This window comes from Cetorhinus maximus, chromosome 20, assembly GCF_964194155.1.
Source record: "Cetorhinus maximus chromosome 20, sCetMax3.hap1.1, whole genome shotgun sequence".
Taxonomy (NCBI): domain Eukaryota; kingdom Metazoa; phylum Chordata; class Chondrichthyes; order Lamniformes; family Cetorhinidae; genus Cetorhinus; species Cetorhinus maximus.
Window position 1 is genome coordinate 17,098,932 of NC_135898.1, and position 20,066 is coordinate 17,118,997.

Genomic DNA, 20,066 nt, shown 5'->3' on the forward strand with positions numbered 1-20,066 from the left:
ATCGATTCTGTCCTTGAATCCTCTGACACATCCTCTTTTTCCAGTACCTCAATACTCTCCTTAACCAAAAACGCCACCCTTCCTCCTTTTTTCCCTTTCCTATCTTATCTGAACACCTTGTAATCAGGAATATTTAACACTCAGTTCTCCCCTTCCTTAAGCCAGGTCTCTGATATCACCACAACATCATAATCCCAGGCAATCTGTTTTAACCTCTCTTTCCTGAAGTCTCCCTGTTTTAACCTCCTTCTCCTGAAGTCGCACTGTTTTAACCTCTCTGTCTCAAAGTCTCCCTGTTTTAACCTCTCTCTCCCGAAGTCTCACTGTTTTAACCTCTCTGTCTCAAAGTCTCCCTGTTTTAACCTCTCTCTCCCGAAGTCTCACTGTTTTAACCCCTTTCTCCTGAAGTCTCGCTGTTTTAATCTCTTTCTCCTGAAGTCTCACTGCTGGTGCATTTGCAGTGCAGTTCTGGTGCAGTTTGAATGCAGTTCCGGTGCAGCTCTGGTGCAGTTCCAGTGCAGTTCTGATGGAATTCCAGTGCAGTTGCGGTGTAGTTCCAGTGCAGTTCTGGTGCAGTTCCAGTGAATTCTGGTGTAGTTGTAGTGCAGTTCCGGTGCAGTTCCAATACAGTTCCAGTGCAGTTCCGGTGTAGTTGTAGTTGTAGTGCAGTTCTGGTGTAGTTCCAATACAGTTCCAGATCACTAACTGGGAACCCTTGTTAGAGAGGAGGTGAGATAGCAGTGCACCAGCCCCCTTGATCAAGTAGCTTCCAGATAGAAAGTCACACAGCATCTTGGCTCATATATGTCCACGTGGATATAGGATGGAAAGACAGTTGACACCTGTGTCCCACGCTCCAAGAATCAGTACCTCTGATTCCCTAATTAAAGGGCAGAAAACAGCACACAAAATAGCATGAAAGCATCCACTGAGAATCCCGGCTGTGCAGGTCATGACAAAGGGATGACATTCTCAACACAAAGCCAATTGATTTCCAATGCTCTCCTCACTTTTATTTTGGGTCCTTAGCAGAAACAATGTACCAGTTCAGCCTCTTGACAACACACTTTATAAGTACTAATTCTGGTTCAGTTACAGGAATCAGTCCCAGAACTGCAATCTTATTACATAAACTGAAGAAGTTGGAAATAGTCGGCAGGGCTGGCAACAGGTATGGAGAGAGATACAGAGTTAACCACCTCTTAGGTCAATGACCTTTCATCAGGGCTGGCAAAGATTAGAGATATAACAGGCTTTAAGCAAGTGCAGATCAGGCAAAGAAAGGGGCAGGGGAGGAAAAAAAACAAAAGGGAGGGTCCATGATAGGGTGGAAGGCAGGAGAGATGAAATAACAAAAGGGATGACGGTGCAAGTGAAAAGGAGATAGTAGCAGACAAGTGAAGGATCAGAGGATGCCTATAACAGAGGTGAAAATGGCAACAGCAGAATCATTCCAACGGCTGCTCCCTGAGAAAAATGGGAGCCATGATCATGATCTGAAATTGTGGGATTCCACACAGCCTCATTGTCGTCTATTCTCCACACACTCTGTTCCTTCTTTGTGGGGATGACAAGACTATGTTACCATTAGTCCTTCCTGAACCTAGTGAAGAAGCTTGATCTATGGCCTCACACAACCCATTCCTCTATTTTCTTCCCCTTGATCTATTTTGTCACCTGTTCCAAGGTGTCAGAAGTGGAAAAAAAATTTGGACTGTAAAACTAAGGTAACATCCTTATAAATGAACCAGTTATATACTGAACATGACTGCTATGTAAATATATAACGAGTGACGGAGATGCTCTTGGTACCAAAGAATGCTAATTTAATTAAGCCTTGTTTCAACATGATGATCTCATGCCCATAGCATGATTTAAGTTTCCTTAAGCATACCTGCTATTCCTAAGAATGGACTACCTTTTGTGTGGTGTGAGTTGGATAGTGTGCTATAGGACTAATTGTTCCCCTATCACCATGGGATTTGGCACTGAGTTGTTTGCTACATTATCCTGCTAAATTCAAAAGGAAATAAGTATCACGGTGACAGGCCAGGCTACATTTCTCAGCAAGTTTATTTGCAAGTAGGTTTGAGTGAAGTAGTAATGTTGACATGGTCTATGTCTGCACTGTATATTTGATGAAATCTATATAATCTGTGAAATACTTCAAGTAGTAACTTCGCAACGGCCTGGCTCCTGCATCTCATCTGAAATACACAACCTTTTGGAAGTCTAGGATTCCAAAGGCAGGTTTCAACACCCAAGAGTGATCGTATACCAGTGGTCAGATAATGTGGGTATGCATCATTTCTACCATTCCAAAAGAGAAAGTGTGAACTGGAGACTCTTGGGTGTCCAGTCAGTCATTCGTGCTGGACAACCAGCCACATCGGAACCTATTGTTAATGTCTGAAATAGCTGTAAATTTGTACATACTAGAAACACGAGCAACAAACTGAATCGGATTGTTTTACAGCTCAGATGGTGAAATAAAAGGAAGCCAGACCGCTGCCTCATGAGGGGCTATCTATAGGATGTTTTGTTCACATATTTCTTCCCCCTGACACCAAGACCATAGAACATTATGTCAGAGGCACAGCCAAGTAAAGGCAATTTTAAGTCATATTACTCCATTGGACCGGTCATTTCAAACGATGGCAAGACAAATATTTTCAAGATGGAGCTCTGCTGTCAGAAATATGATCCCAGGACATTTCAGCATCACATGTATATATTAGAAAGAGAGTCTTTGACCTTTTCCTTTAACCGCAATGATTGTACCTGCCATTAATATATGCAGCCCGATTATATATGCCCGATTCCTCAGTTTCAACCTCAACAACTTTGTTTTCATTCAGAATGGACCATGAAAGGGGAATGGGACACTCAAGAAAAAGATACGAGGATGAAGAGGAGGACGGTAAGTAAAGTCGGATAAACTGCAAATAAAATCAGAAATACCCAGTGTATCAATGAGTTCCTTTAACATGGAAGGTTTCAGGATTGATTCCCAGGCAATATGAAGTTGGCTGATCTCCGGATTGTGATACTATTGATCTGAGTGCCTCTGAGTTAGGTGGAGGGGATGAATCACTCAGTCAATGCTTCTGACTGACAGTCAATGAATGCTGATAATAGGAGTCTGGATGCAAACAAGATTAGGCTCCATATACTCCAGTCAGAGCCCAACACCTCAGACATTCTGTCACCTTCCCACCAACGCTCAGCAAAAGGACTGTTAAGTTAGCTGGGACCTGTATGGATTCCCTGGGGCCTAACCTAAAACCAGAATTGGTAATGGTCTTTTTTTGCAGGGAATGTTGGTGGAGCTGGTTGCAAGGGGATGGGTTAAGTTTCCACCTATTAATGTGGGGGAGTGATGACGGCAGGGGGCACATAGGATTCCTTCAATGGGAAGTTCTGCTTCCCCATTTTCTCAGAGGTCTATCAGTTCCTGAGCAGCTGTTAAACCGAGAGGAATAAAGTGGATCAGTCTTTTCAATGGCAGCTGGTACACCAAGCCCGGCATTCCTCGTCGCCCAGGCTGCAAGGCTGTATTAACCAGCCTGTGGGTGGGGTGGGGCACGTAAAATTCAGCCCCAGTAGTGCAAATGCCCAGCACCTGTATGCGCAAGCTGCAGCAAGATCATCAGCAGAGGTCAACAGCACCTCCGTGTCACTATTTAATTTTGCAATCAGAAAATAACAACTTCAGAAAATGAATGAAATGGCCATGAGTAAAGAGCAGGTGTAGGGACCAATTGGGTGTCCCTTTCAAAAAAGCCAGCCCAGGGATAATGGACTGAATGGTTTCCTTCTTTGCTGCATCTTTCTATAATTCATCACTTTTTAAATCCTTTTGGCGATCAGATAGCCATTCAGCCCTTTTTTAAAACACCTGCATGATGCAGCTTGAAATTCTGCCCAGAACGTTTGTTCCCATATCGCTATTGTTTGAAAATTTCTCCAGACTGCTGCTGGGGCTCGAAGGGTTAGATTATGAGGACAGGTTGCTTGGGCCTGGCTTGTGCTCCCTTGAGTAAAGAAGATCAATCAATTTGAGGTATTTAAGATGATGAAAAGATCTGAAAGGGTAGATAAAGAAAACATATATCCCCCTTGTGGGGAGTCTAAACTTACAACTTAAAAGTGGCAAAGGTATTAAGGGCTATGAAACCAAAGTGAGTAAAAGGTGGAGGTAAGATACAAATCACCCATGATTTAATTCAATGGTAGAACAAGCTTCGAGGGCTGAATGACTTCCTCTTGTACCTATTTTCCTAAGTAAAAAATATATACTGGCTGAACACTGCCAATTAAGGCAAAACGAGCTAAGCTGAAGAACCAGTAAGGTGCAAAAATAGACAGCTTCAGCTAACTGTTCCTGTCCAAAGAGCTGAATCTTGCCACAGAAACTAACTGATTTTAAGAATGTCCCTAAATATGCCTATTTTGTCCAGATCAAAATGCCATCTACATTGGGATCCCTGCACCCCAAGGCTACAGGAGAAAAAGAAGGCGAAGGAAATTCTCGGCAAGCCGGGAGAGAACCAATGAGGGGGAATGGTACCCCAGGAGGCAAGACCGATCCGATACAGATGAAGGAGGTGATAGAGGGTTCATGTCTGTAGACAGTGCCAATATTACCAGTAGGTCATTTACATTTTATTAAAGAGATATAGGCTTAGCTAAGGTTGCCAGTTGCTGGAGGTTTCATCATATGATATTTCATCTCCAACCACCCAGCCATTTTCCCATCTCCAACACATTTGTAATTAATAAAATATTCAAGTAAAATGAAAAACAAAACATTTTTTTAATGTTCTCATAATGTTGTTCCTGGTTGCTCGCAGAGATTAACCTTTAACCTGGAAAATGCTGGAGGATTGACAACCCTCAATTCCTCCCATCAGTTCAATCTGGTCAGGTCTAAAACCGTACAATAATGTGAGGATATGAGTAGTGCAATTGCCAAAGATCTTTATACCTTTGCCCAGGCATTACAACCTGGTATCATGTTTTTATAATGATAAAAAGGCACCAATCACTCATAAGAGATTGGGTAAACATGTTGTGGGTTCATTTATTAAGTCTAGGTACATGAGGACAGATGTACATGGACAGAAAGCTTAAAGACATCATCAGCACAGCTGTCTATGCTGTGCTCTGCTTAAAAGCAAAGGTGCAACTAAATCTGCATCACGTGACACACTTCCTTTCTAGTGATGTCATGCTCCTAGCCCTTAAAGGCATATTACAATACCCCCTTTCTTTTTAAAGACACTTCCCCCCTCCAAACAAATATAATGATTTACAATACATGCTCATATTTAGTTAGTATTACATAAGTGTATAGGATTGGTGAATCTATGAGTCTCTAAAGTGTAGAGGCAATCTACTGGTACATCCAGATCTTGTAATGGTAACCTTATCTGGTGATGTCTTTAATTGCTTACAGTGATTTGTGGGACTGTCATTCTTGGGTGTTGTTCCTGGTTGCATCTGGGATCTGGTCCTCTATGCAAAAAGACTGCACAGTAGTTGAGGATCTGGAATGGATCGATTTGTCCTGGGTTACACCTCACTATTACGCCTTTGTATGTAATGACTTCATAGGACCTTGATTCTGAACAAACTTTTGTCACCTCAGCTGGTTGTCATGTACCTTCTGTGGGATCTTGGTGCAAACTTGATGTTCCAACTGTAAACTTGGCAATTCTGTTCCTGCATCAGGCATGTTGCTCATCTTCTCTTAAAGTTTTAAAAGTCACTCTTATTTCTGAGAGAGTGGAATGGGTAAGAGTAGGTAAATTGGTACACACTGGTCTGCCAAACATTAACTCTGCTGGTGATGGAATAGTTGCACTTAAAGATGCCACTCTCAGTATTCCATTACACTCCTGACTTGTGCCTTGTAGATGGTGGACAGGCTTTGGGCAGCCAGGAGGTGAGTTACTCACTGCAGGATCCCTAGCCCCTGACCTGCTCTTGTAGCCACAGTATTTATATGGCTAGTCCAGTTCAGTTTCTGGTCAATGGTAACCCTTAGGATGTTGATAGTGGGGGATTCAGCAATGGTAATGCCATTGAAGTCAAGGGAGATGGTTAGATTCTCTCTTGTTGGAGATGGTCATTGCCTGGCACTTGTGAGGCGTGAATGTTATTTGCCACTTGTCAGCCCAAGCCTGGATATTGTCCAGATCTTGGTGCATTTGGACATGGACTGCTTCATACCATAATCTGTAATTTTCTCTCTGTGCACACCAGATAAACTGAAAATAGCACTGAGAGTGTGCATGAAAGTTGTGCTAGACATATTGTGCAATTGTCGAATAATAGGGTACTTGGTAAAGTAGTGGACGATGGTGATAAGTCAGTGTCATGGATATGAAAGAGGTTGGATGCAATTCTGGATCAAGGATGGGTCGGAAGCTCATGTGGAATCAGTGGTGCTTTGTGCTGACGTGCCATATGCTCATGACGTGTCTCGCACTTCTTGACGATGACTTCGTTGTTCATACCCGGCCAATAGGCTGTCTCTCTTGTGAGTCTTCTTGTCCAATCTAGGCCCATAAGTGAGTGATGAAGCTGTCAAAGAATATCAGGTCACATACATTCCAGCATGGTGACCTGCCTGCCTTTAAACATGACTCCTAGGAGATGCCTAGCTTGTTGATAAGGCCAAAATGATCTCATGTGTTCGTGGATATGCTGAATTGAATCAGCCCATCCTTCAATGATGATTTTCCATGGTTTCTGTAGTGTAGAATCTTTCAACGTTTCCTCTGGTAGCTGCTGGCATTTGTGTTGTGCAAAATGTACCTGATCAATTTGGAGAACACCATCAAGTTCAATGTCAATGAAGTTCACTTGTAGATCCAAGGATACATCTTCTGTTTACGCTGGGTTAGGCAATCTGCTTAGTGTATCCAATGCAACCATCAAGTTCTCTGGCTTGCACCTCATCTCACAGTTGTAACCTTGAAATTTTATCAAGAAACGTTGTAATCTTGGCGGTGCACTAGTCAATGGTTTATGCCAAATCATCTCCAGTGGTTTGTGATCGGTCTCTACCATAAAACCTTTGCCAAATGGATAGGTATGAAAATGGATGATTCTAAACACTAAAGCTAATGTTTCTTGTTTGGAGTAGTTGGATTGTGTTATAGACAGAGATTTTGAAGCAATTGCAGTTGGTAGTTTCTGAGGTTGATCTGGCATGTGAGGTCTGACTGATTCCATGGATTGTCACTAGCGTGAGGTCACTGCATGTTGATAGACCTGTAATCGCCTGGTCTTTAGTCTCTGTGATGTGGAACATTTGTGACACTCAGGAGGATTGATTGTACGTGCACTCCAGGACTATGGATCCCACACATGGAATTAGTGAACTGTTGTACACTGACAGTTTCACAGCAGTAGGTTTTACCATGGCCCTCCATGTCTGTGGATGCATGTTTTTTTTAGAATTCTCAGGGGTAGTATGTTTGCACTTGCCCCTGTGTCAATCTTGGCCAATAATGAGTAGTTACCAACTTTGTCAGGGTAGATAATTCAAATCTCGGCAAACAATTTGGACGGTGTGACGGTGTCTATGTTTTCCATGAGATTGACGGTGTGAAACATGTGTTCACCGTTCATCATCTCATTGTGCACATCATCGTCATTTTCTGGTTTGTCAGTCACCTCATGTATATGTTTCCAATGGGATACCGGACGGTTATTCTCATTGCTTGAAGGTACCTGTTGTGTATAGTCTGTTTGGATCAGTGCACGGCTCTTTGTAGCTGCATCAGCCTTTTCTCCAGTGCACTGCCATTGCCAATGGCCCTTTCTGCCTCATGTCTTACAGAATTGATGGAAATCTGGGCATTTCCTTGGTACATGCAGAAGGCCACACCTTCCACATGTCTTGCTAGGTTTGGCTGTTGTAGTAACTGTGTTGACAATTGGGGTTGTACTTAGGACCTGTAAGCTTCATCGACCTGCGAGGATCGCTTCGTACTTACGTCCATCCTTGAGTAGCTCTTCAACGCTATACATTTTGGGTTTGTTTAGCAGATCTTTCTGGAACACTTCAATGGGAGGAGATGTGATCACCAACTCAACAATTCCGCCTGCGAGCTCTGTGGTTGAAAAATCACAGTACGTACCCTTCTCTCTGCTTCTGCTGATGAAGTGGTCTATGGATTCTGTAGGCTGTGGTCGAAATGATATGAACTCTGGTCAATGAATATGGAAGTTTTACCTGATGGTAAACCGGTTTTCCAATGTAGTCCACATCTTTTGGGGACCCTTTAGCTCTTCTACCATTAATCCTGATGTGTTCAGCCTGTGTAGACCTTCATTCCCAATTGTTAGGCAAATTTCTACGGCTTGGTTCAGACACACCTGAATCATGAAACCATTGTTCTGTACGCTGTTCAAACATTTTGAATTCAGATAATAGGTCAGCTGCATCCCAATTCAAACAAGGGCATTTTGTGGACATTCTGACAATATCCCCTTGACTTTCCTTCTCCTAAAGTACCTGGGATAAATGTTGCTGTAGCCGCTTTTGCCACACTTTTCTGAAGCTCTACCCATTATAATTGCAATCTTCTCTGGCCTGATTTTTATGATTGTTTTGATCTGTTTCGTTTTTGTATGTTGGACTCTCCCTCGCTCGCTATCAATCCGGCCCACACCCTGGTCGCTCACCTCTCCTGACTGAGCTAACTCGGAGCTGGCCCTCTCAACGTGCTGTCCCATTCACGGAACTGACAAGCTATGTGCTGCAATCTCACGATGGGGGTTTCGCCTGCTTACCAGCTTTTTATCTGAACACTGTGGCCAGAATTTTCCAGCTGCCTCATGGCGGACTCCCCCGTGGCGGGGCCAGCAGATCCTGCTGATTTGAGGGGCTGGAAAATTCTGACCTGTGTCTTCAAAGCTTTTCTTTGCGGTCATTATGTGGTGGTTTCAACACTCTCCGATGCTGCGGCTTTGTTGCGGTCCGACCAGAACATTGGGGGTTGTCTAATGCCATGTAGCAGGATCTAAGACTGTTCACCATGTCATACCTGTACTGAATCTTGCTGCGAGGCTGAGCACTGTGTCGTTTAGAAGGAGGCACTGCTGCACACCGTGTCATGTTTTTATAATGATATAAAGGCACCAATCTTCAATAAGGGATTGGGTAAACATGTTGTGGATTCATTTATTAAGACTAGGCACATGAGAACAGATATACATGGACAGAAAGCTTGAAGACATCATCGGCAGAGCTGTGTGCGTCTGTGTGCTCTGCTTAAAAGCAAAACAAAAATCTGATCGCATGACACACTTCCTTTCTAGTGATGTCATGATCCTATTCCTTAAAGGCATATTATAACACCGGGCACATATCCTTATTCGCGGCTGTTGGAGGCCATCAGCCCTTCCCTCCACAGGTCACAGATTCTGAGGGTAAACCCTGAGAATTATGTGTTTTTTTTTATCTTTCTGCCCCCACATTCTCATACTTTGCCCCAGAAAAGTAGCAACTGTTTCAGCATGGCTGCCGTCACCACCCCACCCCCACTCCCCACCAATGCCTGTGCTTTTTTGTGGGAACTATTGACTTCCATTTGGAGGGTCTTAATAAATGGGTGAGGAAGGGTTAGTCCTAGAGCCAAGGCACTGAAGCTCTTGAGGATTGTGTTACAGGACCACCCTACTTCTATAAACAGTTTGAAGGTTTCACAAACAAGGCCAACACTGCCACCTGGTATTTGGTATAGCTACCACAAGCACAGTTTTGGTTTCAAAAGTATAGATGTTTAAACTGTTTAAATTGTTGTTTTGCTCATGTTAGCATTTTATGAATAACTTGAAGTCAATCACAGTTTGACATGGGCTACAGAACATACAATACCTTTAAATTAAAACCAATCACGCTGTTTTCAACAATTGGCTTTTTCTGTCAATTTGCAGCATGTGGAGATATTTATCCAATGTCAAATGGCCACAACTACAATAAATTATTAAACTGTCACTTGCATTAAGTTAATATGGTCATTTCATTGAGTCAGCGTTTTATTGACTGCTATGACATACAGGGTTGCTGATCAATGTTATTCCATGACCCACAGAAGGTATTTAGCAGGGGAGATCAGGATAATAAGAAGCACTACCTCAAGATAACCCAATACACTAGAAGAAGGGGACATAGGCTAAACTATGCTGAGAGGCAGTTATCTGAAAAACTGTAGATTCACTCAGGTGAGGCGAAGTGATGGGAGGAGGCAAGAATTTTCTTACTCTGGATCGGATATTGACTAAAGAGTTTTCATCACCGGTTCGCTTGTGAGTTTAAACAATAAGGGCCCATATTTAATCCCCATTCATTGCTGAGTTAACTGAGGTCATCTTAGTAGGCTGGGTACAATCAGCTTTAGCAGCTCTGAAATAATGAGAGGGAAAATCATCCGATCCCATAACCCCTCAAGCCAATGCATGGACTCTGCAGGAAGGTTCACGTGTCAACACAAGTCAAATTGGAATCCAACTTTACCATGATGTCATTCTCCCACTGTGGTGCTCTGTGTCTGTACTCATTTTGGAATATTGGCTTTTGGGTGAGATACTGGAGATCTGCCCATGGAACTGAAACACAGGATGAATCTCTGAGACAACACTGTTATTTTCATATTCATTACCAGGCAGTTTTCACTGATAAGGGATGGCATTTGTTGAAAAGCCGTATCAGTTCCCTGAATTGTCTTGACAGGTTTTGGTTCTCAGCGTAGAGACTATTAATCAGTCGGTTGTTATTATGTCATCCGTAAGTCAAACTTGGAAACGTGGTCTGCCTGGCTTTCCGTCACACACTTTTCTCCACACTGAACAATAGTGAGGTCCTATAATCAAGCTGTACCAATGGCTCCAGTGTGCAGCCAGAACTGAATTGCTGGAAAAGAAATGCCACAGTAGCCAATCTTGGCCCATTGGCTACTTCAGTTTGAGTTTTTTGCACTTGTCTCCAATATTGTCGCAAGAACTGTGTTGCTGAGCAATAGTTCTGACACTTTGCCTGATCTCAGTTGCAGCCGCACGCCACTTGTGGCGCGACTGCTTCCAGGTCAGCTTCCGATGATTGTGTATAAAGGACATTGGGATTGCTGTGTACTCAGTGCCAGATTCTGAAAGCATAGACAGTCGCGAGGAACTAAAGGCACATTGTTTCCAGTTGGAATTCAAGGTACAAATAAATCTCAGCACTGCAAATGCTAATCTGTTAACTGTTGCCACTCTATGGACCTGACCAGGGAATATTTTAAACTGAACTCCGCAAGGATCCTAAATTGCCAATATTTGAAAACAAAGGAACTCACTGAAGCCCATGTGCAACTTTAATCAGGCTGGTAGTGAAACATCTAACAGTAAAAACTCAATTAGTCAGCACCCAGAGCAAGAGGAGGCCATTCAGCCCCTCAAGCCTGTTCCCCATTCAATTAACTCATGGCTGATCTGCACCTCAACTCCATTTACCCATCTTTTCACCATGCTCTTTGATACCGTGACTTAATAAAAATCTCAGCCTGGGTCAGTTCTATTCCCACCCACCAGTGTCGTGCTAAAATGTGAATTCACTCATGGCCTATGGTCGCAGTTCCTGGAAGGAAAATTCCTTCCGTCGCCCTGTTCCTCCCCTGCCAAATCCCAGATGTGTCCTAGATTGCTAGCTTTCCCACAGAAACCTGGAGAGTTTTAATGTTCTTGAGAGATAATGGGATGGTTGAAATTAATATAAAGCCACCTTCCCCTTCAAAACTTTGATCTGGCTTTAAGGAGATGGGCAATTGTGTGTGTGGCGGAGGTGGGGAGGGGTGTGGTTAGCAAGCCCCATCTGTATTGAGTGAATGAAGTGTCTGCTGAGTTCTTCCTCAAGGTACTGTAACCGGGACACGCAAGTATTCATTGATTTCCTTTGATTCATGCTGAAAGGACAGCATTAGTTTGCCTGGGCCAGAAAGAAAGAAACATTCACCATTTGCTAAACTTCAGCTTCAGCTTCTTAAAAAATTAACAGGGGAGAATTGAAAAAGATAAGGGGGGCCATTTTAATTCAATGAATAATCTGTGTTTTGGGGGCCTCTTTTATTGATGCACAGGGGAAAAGGTTCGGGAATAGTTAAGGTCAAAGCTTTCTCAGAATTGAAATGGGTAAGCTCTACTGGGTTTGGCATAATCATCAATAGGACTCAACTCAGCAAAGGGCGTGCTATTCCATTTAATCTCCAGGGCATGCAGCTCTGTGTAACAGGCTTTGACACACACTGTAAGGCTGCAGCAAGTTACCCCGAGCACAGACAGGCCTGCTTTTAATGTGTGTGACAAAATGAGTGAGAGTGAAGCAGGTAGGGTTGAAACCATGGTTTTTATTGTCGATTTGTCAGTTGCTTTTTGAGGCCAGGATTGGCGTGTTTGTCTTGTAGCCACAAGAGAACTGATGTAATTCATTTTGTTTCACTCTGTTACTCTGTTAACACTTTGTAGACTGCAGTAACATTGCTTCATTCAAGGAAGGAATATAACCGTGTCATGCAAAAATATTGAGTGAAATGGTCTTTGCTCTTGTTTTCTTGAACTCTATTTCACAGTAGTTGACTTTACAGATGTACAAAGAATGGTTTATACTTTGCATCTTTACAGAGGGGGTCTGTGACAGTCCGTCGAAACTGATGCCATTTTCTCAACATGAATTTGGATACAATGAAGATTTTAAGTAGACAAACATTAATTTTGAACCCCTTTGGAATTGGATGCTCGTGCTCCTTTCAAACAAAAGCCACAACTTGTCATACTGGAATAATTTGATGCTTCCCCTTTTTTGCCCAGTGAAGAAGGCAAGAAACCAACGTATTTACTTACTGACCACTGAAACCTTCCAATCAGATGCAAGAAACACCACGAGGGCAGATTGCTGTGAGCCCGCTCCTTCATGTGCCCTGTAAAGTGGGAAAGTGACTTCCCCCAGCTCAACCTCCTGGATGGGGAATGAAAGTCAATTTTCAGGACTGGATCAGCCAATGGATATATGTAGGTCAGCAAGTACCACCAGACCTCTGACCATCACTGCCCATCGCTCAGGTTAATGAATACATGAAGACTGCTGTTGCCCAATTGCGAATGTGTGTATATGTGTGTGTGTGTGTTTGTGTGTGCATGTTTGTGTGTATGTGTTTGTATGTATGTGTGTTTGTTTGTTTGTGCATGTGTGTTTGTATGTATGTGTGTGTTTGTGTGCGTGTGTGTGAGTCCATAAATCAAGTTCAAATTCAGCTGTGAGGCCTTCCAATGGTTGAAGTCTTCTAACATCCACTGTCATATCAAGATTGGCATTTGGACAAAGGAAGCAAAAAGGCTGCCGGTGCTGCGGAGGGGTACCTCACATCGAGTCACTGAGGGGGAGGAGAAAAGGTCGGAGGAAAAGAATTGATTCCAAATAAAGCTTTGGCTCATCAGTAACAAAGTAGGCCTGGACCCTACTTCACGTGGCCACAGATAGCTGATAAGTTTAACACCATGGTCCCCTGTTTGCAACTGGAGGTGGGTATAATGCACATCTCTGATAATTTGTGGCACTACTGACAAAGATTCATTGAAAAATCACAATAGAAAACAATGGAAATCATGTGATAGTTTGCAGGCAGTTAATTTGCAAGCGAGTCAAAGAATTTGAGCTTGTGGAGCAGCCAGAATTTGACTTGCCTTCCATCACCACTTTAAGAGCGTTTTACTAGAAGACAATGTTGTAGGATTGGCTAGTAACCATAGGAACTGGAATTCCTGCCCGGAAGAATTAGTTACAATTACTTTTGAGTCAGAAAGTTTCACTTGCAGTTCAGAAGAACCAGCAGTCTTGGAAATGATAGGTAAATAACGGGAATAATGAGGACATGACAGCAATGCAAATGTCGGAGACATTTAATTTCAGGGATAAAGCCAAAGCTTTTATTTGATTCATGCTGGGGAGCAAAGGGATGGTTAATAGAATTAAAACTCTATTTAATAGGATTAACTTCTATGAGCAGAAGCACACACATGCTGGTAAACTAATGGAAAACTAAAGTGAAGCAATAGAGTTTGGTGCCTCTGAACCAAGATGGAGTGGACCTAAGTTCCCCAGCAGGTGGGCAAGGAGAATTGAGAGAAATCAAAAGAGCAACTGAGGGCAATGAAGGCCAGTATTAGCAATGCTACAATTTATAGTGGAAAACCATAGTCGCAATGGTGAACTATTTTCCAGTTATGTTCAAAGTCAGGAATCAATCAAAGACAGTATTGTTCCTTTGAGATATTTATGAGGTCAGGTTAGGTATGAGGCCAAATAAATGAGTGCTGAGCTAACTGGGTGCTTTGCATCAGTTTTTACTTCTGAAGATGATGCTGTAGCCATAGTACAGAAAAGTGTAGAGCTAAAGTCGAGATAACCTCAGAAACTGAAGATTAAGATGCTCATGGCTGATTGGGGTAAATCGAATCTGGTCCAGATTAAAGAGTGCTTAAGGAATATGTAAGTCACTGATTCATGTAATCAATAGCATGCCAAAGTTTGGGTTATTTCCCATGAATTGGAAGAAAGTTAATGTGTTCCTATAATTTAAGAAGGGGAACAATTCAGACCCTGGCAATTATCTGTTTGACATAGAGTAAACATTATATGTGATTTCTGATCACTTAAAGAGCTTGCTAGTTATTAAGGATTCTTTATATTGATTCAGGTTGTGTAAGTCCCATTTCATTAACCTAATTGAGTTCCTTAAACAAATGATCAAAATAGTGGATCTTGGCATTCCTATTGATGTTGTATACATGATTTCAAAAAAGCCTTCAATAAAGTTGATCAGAGAGGCTTATTGAAAGATTAGACTTTAGGGGATTAGAGGGCAGATATTAGGCAAGATAGGAAATCTGTTATCAACATATCTTGTGAACAAGAGTGTTATATCAAGGGGAAGCTTTGAGCGAAACCCAGTCATAACAAGGCTCCATGCTGGGACAATTCACCATGTTCATCCCTGATTGGCTGACAGCACGAATGGAACTAATTCGGATTTGACAGATAAAACAAAAATTGTGCATAGGGGTTAATAATTGAGATGGAATCAGTCAGCTAACCTATCTCAGGTAGGAGAATGACCTTGTGAATGGCAAATGCACTAAAATGTGCAGAATGCAGAATCATCAGCTGTCCCTTGATTCGGGAGCGACATCTACTCAGAGTTGCAAGTTTCCGCCATGGGTTTTCATGTGACTGAACGGGCCAATCCCCGACCCACAGATCTTTGAACAGATGAGGCAGGACGTCCACTGAGGTAGTGGGATCCGGAGGCCCGGATTTGCCTCCTTTACTTTCCTTCTTTGCTGCCATTCTGCCTCATCATTAAGCTGTTGGGACTTGAAGTGTGATGCAGCTTGATGGACAAGTTGTCACCATTCTGAGTGATTGGTAGCAAATTATTAAGGCCAGTTATTCAGAATGCAGAGGACTGGGCTTAGATTGATTACACCATGCATTACAGGCAATGAATAACACAGATGGAGTAGATGTTTGCATTTTCAGAGTGATTTAGAAAGGCAATGAGGGCTGCAGTCACTGATTATGTACATAGAGAGACATTCTGGTTTCACTGAATAAGCAAAGGGACGAAAGTGTCAGCAACACACCACAAAACCAAGAAAGGACAAAGCCAATTCTGGAATGGGGAGTTAACAGAGACTAATATTCAGCTACGAGTGCGAAGCAACTCTGGACCTCGTATTCAGGTTAGAAACCTGGTGTTCTGCTTTGGCGGAGACAAACAGCCTCAGTGATATGGAGTCAAACACACGATATTATCCAATTGGTTTCAACTCCAGAAAATAGAGCCCATGCAGATGTAGCTCCTCTTCTGTACAATTTTATTGTCACTTTATTGCCTTGTATCCTCATGCTTTGTCCTTTTCTTGGTCTCAGCTTGCCAGAGACACAGTGACTGGAGAATTGCAATTGACAGTGTCAAAGAAAAACCTTACTTGAATGTTCAGAGGCACAGCAACAGCAATGTGGGGCATTTAGGACATGAAGAACTTCAAATGTGACTGGGATCTAAGGCTGGTGCACTGTTCTGTTTGCTCATTATGCCACTGGTGTTTGGCAATATCCATTTTCAACTGATGATCCCAAAAGCAATACCTTCATTCTAAACTTTGTATAAACAACAAGGTTGTCAAAAAGTGAATTGTCCTGTTTATGGAGCACAGGGTAGTCCAATGAATTGAATATTTGATCCACAAATTGATTGGAGATAAGAGTTCATTGAACAGAGATCCATGGAAAGAACAAGCTTATGTTCAAAGATGCATGGACGTTGTGGTTTCAGCAAATACTTGATAGTCTCCCTTAGACAGGATGTTACTCTAATGTGATGTGTTTGGATGTCCCTCTGTTGTATACAGTGTCCCCTGCTGCTGAACGCCTGAGATACATTCTAGGAGAAGATTACGATGGCCCAACTCCAACACTTTTTACAGAGATGGATACCCTGCAGCATGATGGGGATGAGCTAGAATGGAAGGAATCTGCTAGGTGAGTGATTAAAGTCCAGTGAGATTTACTTCTGTTAAATGAACCTTTTCTAGGTTGTTGTTCAGCTTCTTTGTTTTAAGTGCCAGCCAGTATGATGGAACTGTTGTGGTGCAAACAGTGGTTTGCTGGGTTACTATTGCTGTATTTGAAGCACATTGAAACCATGTGAAGGAATACTATACAAATAAGTAGCAAAAACAAGACACAAAAAGATTAATGTCACCAATGCCAAGTCTATGATCAGAACAAGTTCTATAAATGTACTTTAAGCCGGTTAAGACTGCAGCAAAACTAAAGAAAATGAGAACTGTTTGTTCTCGCATCCTGCAATCTTGACTGTCAGAATCCCTCTAAATTATCTCTGCTGGGAATGTAACTCAGAGTGACACGACAGTTACCAAGGCTATTGAGACCACACAAATTCTAAACTTCAGCTTCCTTGTGTAAATCATTGCCATGGCAATGGAGATCCCATCTATTTATACAAAGGAAGAAAGAGTACCTGATTGGTGGGGTGCAGGAGGAAGGGGCGGCAAGAGGAGAAATACAGGGGGCTAAATTAGATAGCCCCCTGAAAACAGGCATGGGGATTGCAATGTATGTTGAGCCTGTGCCCATTCATTGTAATGCAGGCAGCTTGCCAATCTCACACTGCCTGCTCATTTGAATGATTGCTGTGTGCAGCCACTGCTAACCGTGCTCTTCATTGGCTGGACACATCAGCAGGGGGCCCAAAATCGTAATTTCCTAGAACCACTTAAAGCTAGACTGCACTGATTAAAGGTGGCCTGCGCCTCTGAAAGGGGAGGTTCATTGTGGCTGCAGCAGGTACTGGCAGTTGTGCAGGAGGTGAGTTTAACCTGGGAACCGACGAGGAGTGGCACAACATTGGAGAGTGCAAGCTCCAAGGTTTTCAAAGCCTGCATGGAGGCCCGAGTGAAACAGATGGAAAGGAGGAGAGATGTCATCTATCCTCAGGAGGCTAGGAGGCCCTCCAGAGGGAGCAGTCAAATCCTAAGGACCAGGATGCAGTGCCACAGGAAGCTCAGTGATCTCACACTAGCGTTCATGGTTAGAGAATGCATGTTCTTTGGGTCGCTTTGCTCAGCGAACATGGTCGCACATCTATCTACTGGTGACTGAGTTGGTAAACAAGATACTGCAGACGCAGAGACCAATGTAAGGTGAACCACATGCTGTTTATTAACATAAGTAACAGAGCACTAACACGTGTGCTTCTCTAACCAGACCCTATTCTAAACTACTGATTAACATTGTAGTCCACATTACACAGCAATTGAGTCACGTGGTCAATGTGCTCACATTCTCTTAAAGGTGTATTGCACCTCAGATTACCACATTCCTCCCCCTTTACTCAAAAGTATAATTTACAATCTTTACAATATATCAACTATTTACATAAATAAACTATTTACAAATCCAGTCTCTCTGGAGGCTCCTTCAAACGTGTCGAACGTCGTAGTTCTACAACTTCGGATGTTTTATCCGAGGCCTCCCTCTCAGGAGTCATCTGTCCACTAGGCTCTCCAGTAGGAACCTGTAAGTTTGTTTCTTCAGACTCCCTCAGGCTTAACAGATCCTATAGGCACTTCCAAACCAAGTGGAGTTCCTTCCATATGTGGTGTAGACTCTAACAGGAATGCTTGGCACATCCTTTCTTGTAGATCTGTTTTCCTTTTCCTGATGTGATCTACATGTCTCCTAATTATCCGACCTTCAACCGATATGTGATAGGAAAGGGGTCCTGTCACTACACTAACTTCACCTGATAGCCGTTTGGGCTCAGCTCCAAAGTTCTTTGCAAAAACTGTGTCTCCAACGATGAAGTTACTTTCACAACTGGTAATCGTGTCCATTTTTCTGGGCCTCCTGACTTCTCTCTACTCTCTCTGAAATTCAGCCTTATGAGACTCAAAACGTATCCTGAGACATCTCTTCATAAATAACTCTGCGGGGACAATACCGGTGTGGCGTAGTCCTATAGCTGTGTAGGAAACTTGATAATCTAGTTGCAATAGAGTCTCCATCCAGTTTTTTCATTCCGGACTTGAAGGTCTGGACAGTCCTCTCAGCCATACCATTGGATGCCGGGTGGTATGGTGAGGTCTTAACATGTGTTATGCCATTGAGGCTTGTAAATCTTTGGAATTCCCCGCTGGTGAATGCCATTCCATTATCAGACACTATTATGTCTGGTAAGCCTTGTATCAGAAAACTCTTTGACACAGATGTGGGTAATCGCACCTCGTATACATCCATCCACTTCAAGTAGGCGTCTATAATCAAGATGAATATTGTGCCCAAAAACAAACCCCAGTATTTAATGTAGAGGCGAAGCCATGTCCTTCCTAGCCATTCCCAGGGATGCAATGGAGCAGAAGGGGGCCATTTCTGTACCTATTGGCAGTGTATGCAGCTCTTGACTAAGTTTTCAATTTCTGTATCCATTCCTGGCCACCATAAGTAGCTGCGTGCCAACATTTTCATTCTAGAGATGCTGGGGTAAGCACTATGCAATTCGGACAATAATGACTTTCTTCCTCTCGATTCCCACAGCAAGATGCCATCCTGGCAGGTGAGCTCGTATCTCCTATTAAAATAGGGCTTCATTTCATCAGACTTTGGCTCATTAAACCATCCCTGTAAGACTTGTTCCCTTACGTGAGACAAAACTGGATCGCGGTCTGTCCACTTTCTGATTTGTTTGGCATGTACTAGTGATGAATCCAGAAAGTTTAATAACAAGACAAGTTCTTGAGGAATTGGGGTGTTCACATTGCTGTCTTTTAGAGGTAATCGGCTCAGTGCGTCGGCATTTGCAATCTGGCTTCCCAGCCGGTGGATAAAAGTATATTTGTAAGCAGCTAGAATCAGTGCCCACCTTTGGATGCGTGCAGAGGCAATTGGGGGTATTGCCTTATCTTCCCCGAACAAGCCTAGCAGTGGCTTGTGATCGGATACCATGGTGACGTGGCAACCATGGATGCATTGATGGAACTTCTTAATGCCACATACAATGGATAAGTCTTCTTTCTCTATTTGTGAGTATCTTCGTTCTGCAACATTGAGTGTTCTTGAGACATAACCAATGGGCCGTATGGAACCATCCGCCATCTGGTGGGAGTGTACTGCCCCTACTCCATAAGGGGATGCATCACAGGTCAAAATTAATTCTTTCTTTGGGTCAAAGTGTACCAACAAGGCCAATGAATGCAACAACTGCTTTACTGTCATAAAAGCCTATTGTTGTGGAGCATGCTAAGTTCACCTGTGGTTTTTCTTGAGCAAACCGTATAATGAAGCCAGTACGGTTGACAAATTTGGGAGAAAACGGCCATAATAGTTAATCATTCCTAAGAAGGACTTGAGCTTTATGGCGTTTTTCGGTGCTGGCGCCTCACGAATAGCTCTCACTTTGTCTTCTACTGGATGAAGGCCCTGCGAGTCGACC

At 42.9% G+C, this 20,066-nt stretch overlaps 1 protein-coding gene across 4 annotated transcripts in view; it reads left to right on the forward strand.

Annotated features, from left to right (window-relative positions):
* The first annotated feature begins 12,251 nt into the window (after positions 1 to 12,251).
* Positions 12,252 to 20,066, forward strand: part of LOC144694900 (electrogenic sodium bicarbonate cotransporter 4-like) — a 70,438-nt gene continuing 62,623 nt past the window's right edge. For all 4 annotated transcript variants that reach the window (XM_078565635.1, XM_078565637.1, XM_078565636.1 and 1 more), the window contains exons 1-2: positions 12,252 to 12,380; positions 16,465 to 16,594. In XM_078565635.1, the coding sequence (XP_078421761.1) occupies positions 12,362 to 12,380; positions 16,465 to 16,594 (149 nt within the window). In that variant the 5' untranslated portion in view covers positions 12,252 to 12,361. The remainder of the gene's footprint in view (positions 12,381 to 16,464; positions 16,595 to 20,066) is intronic.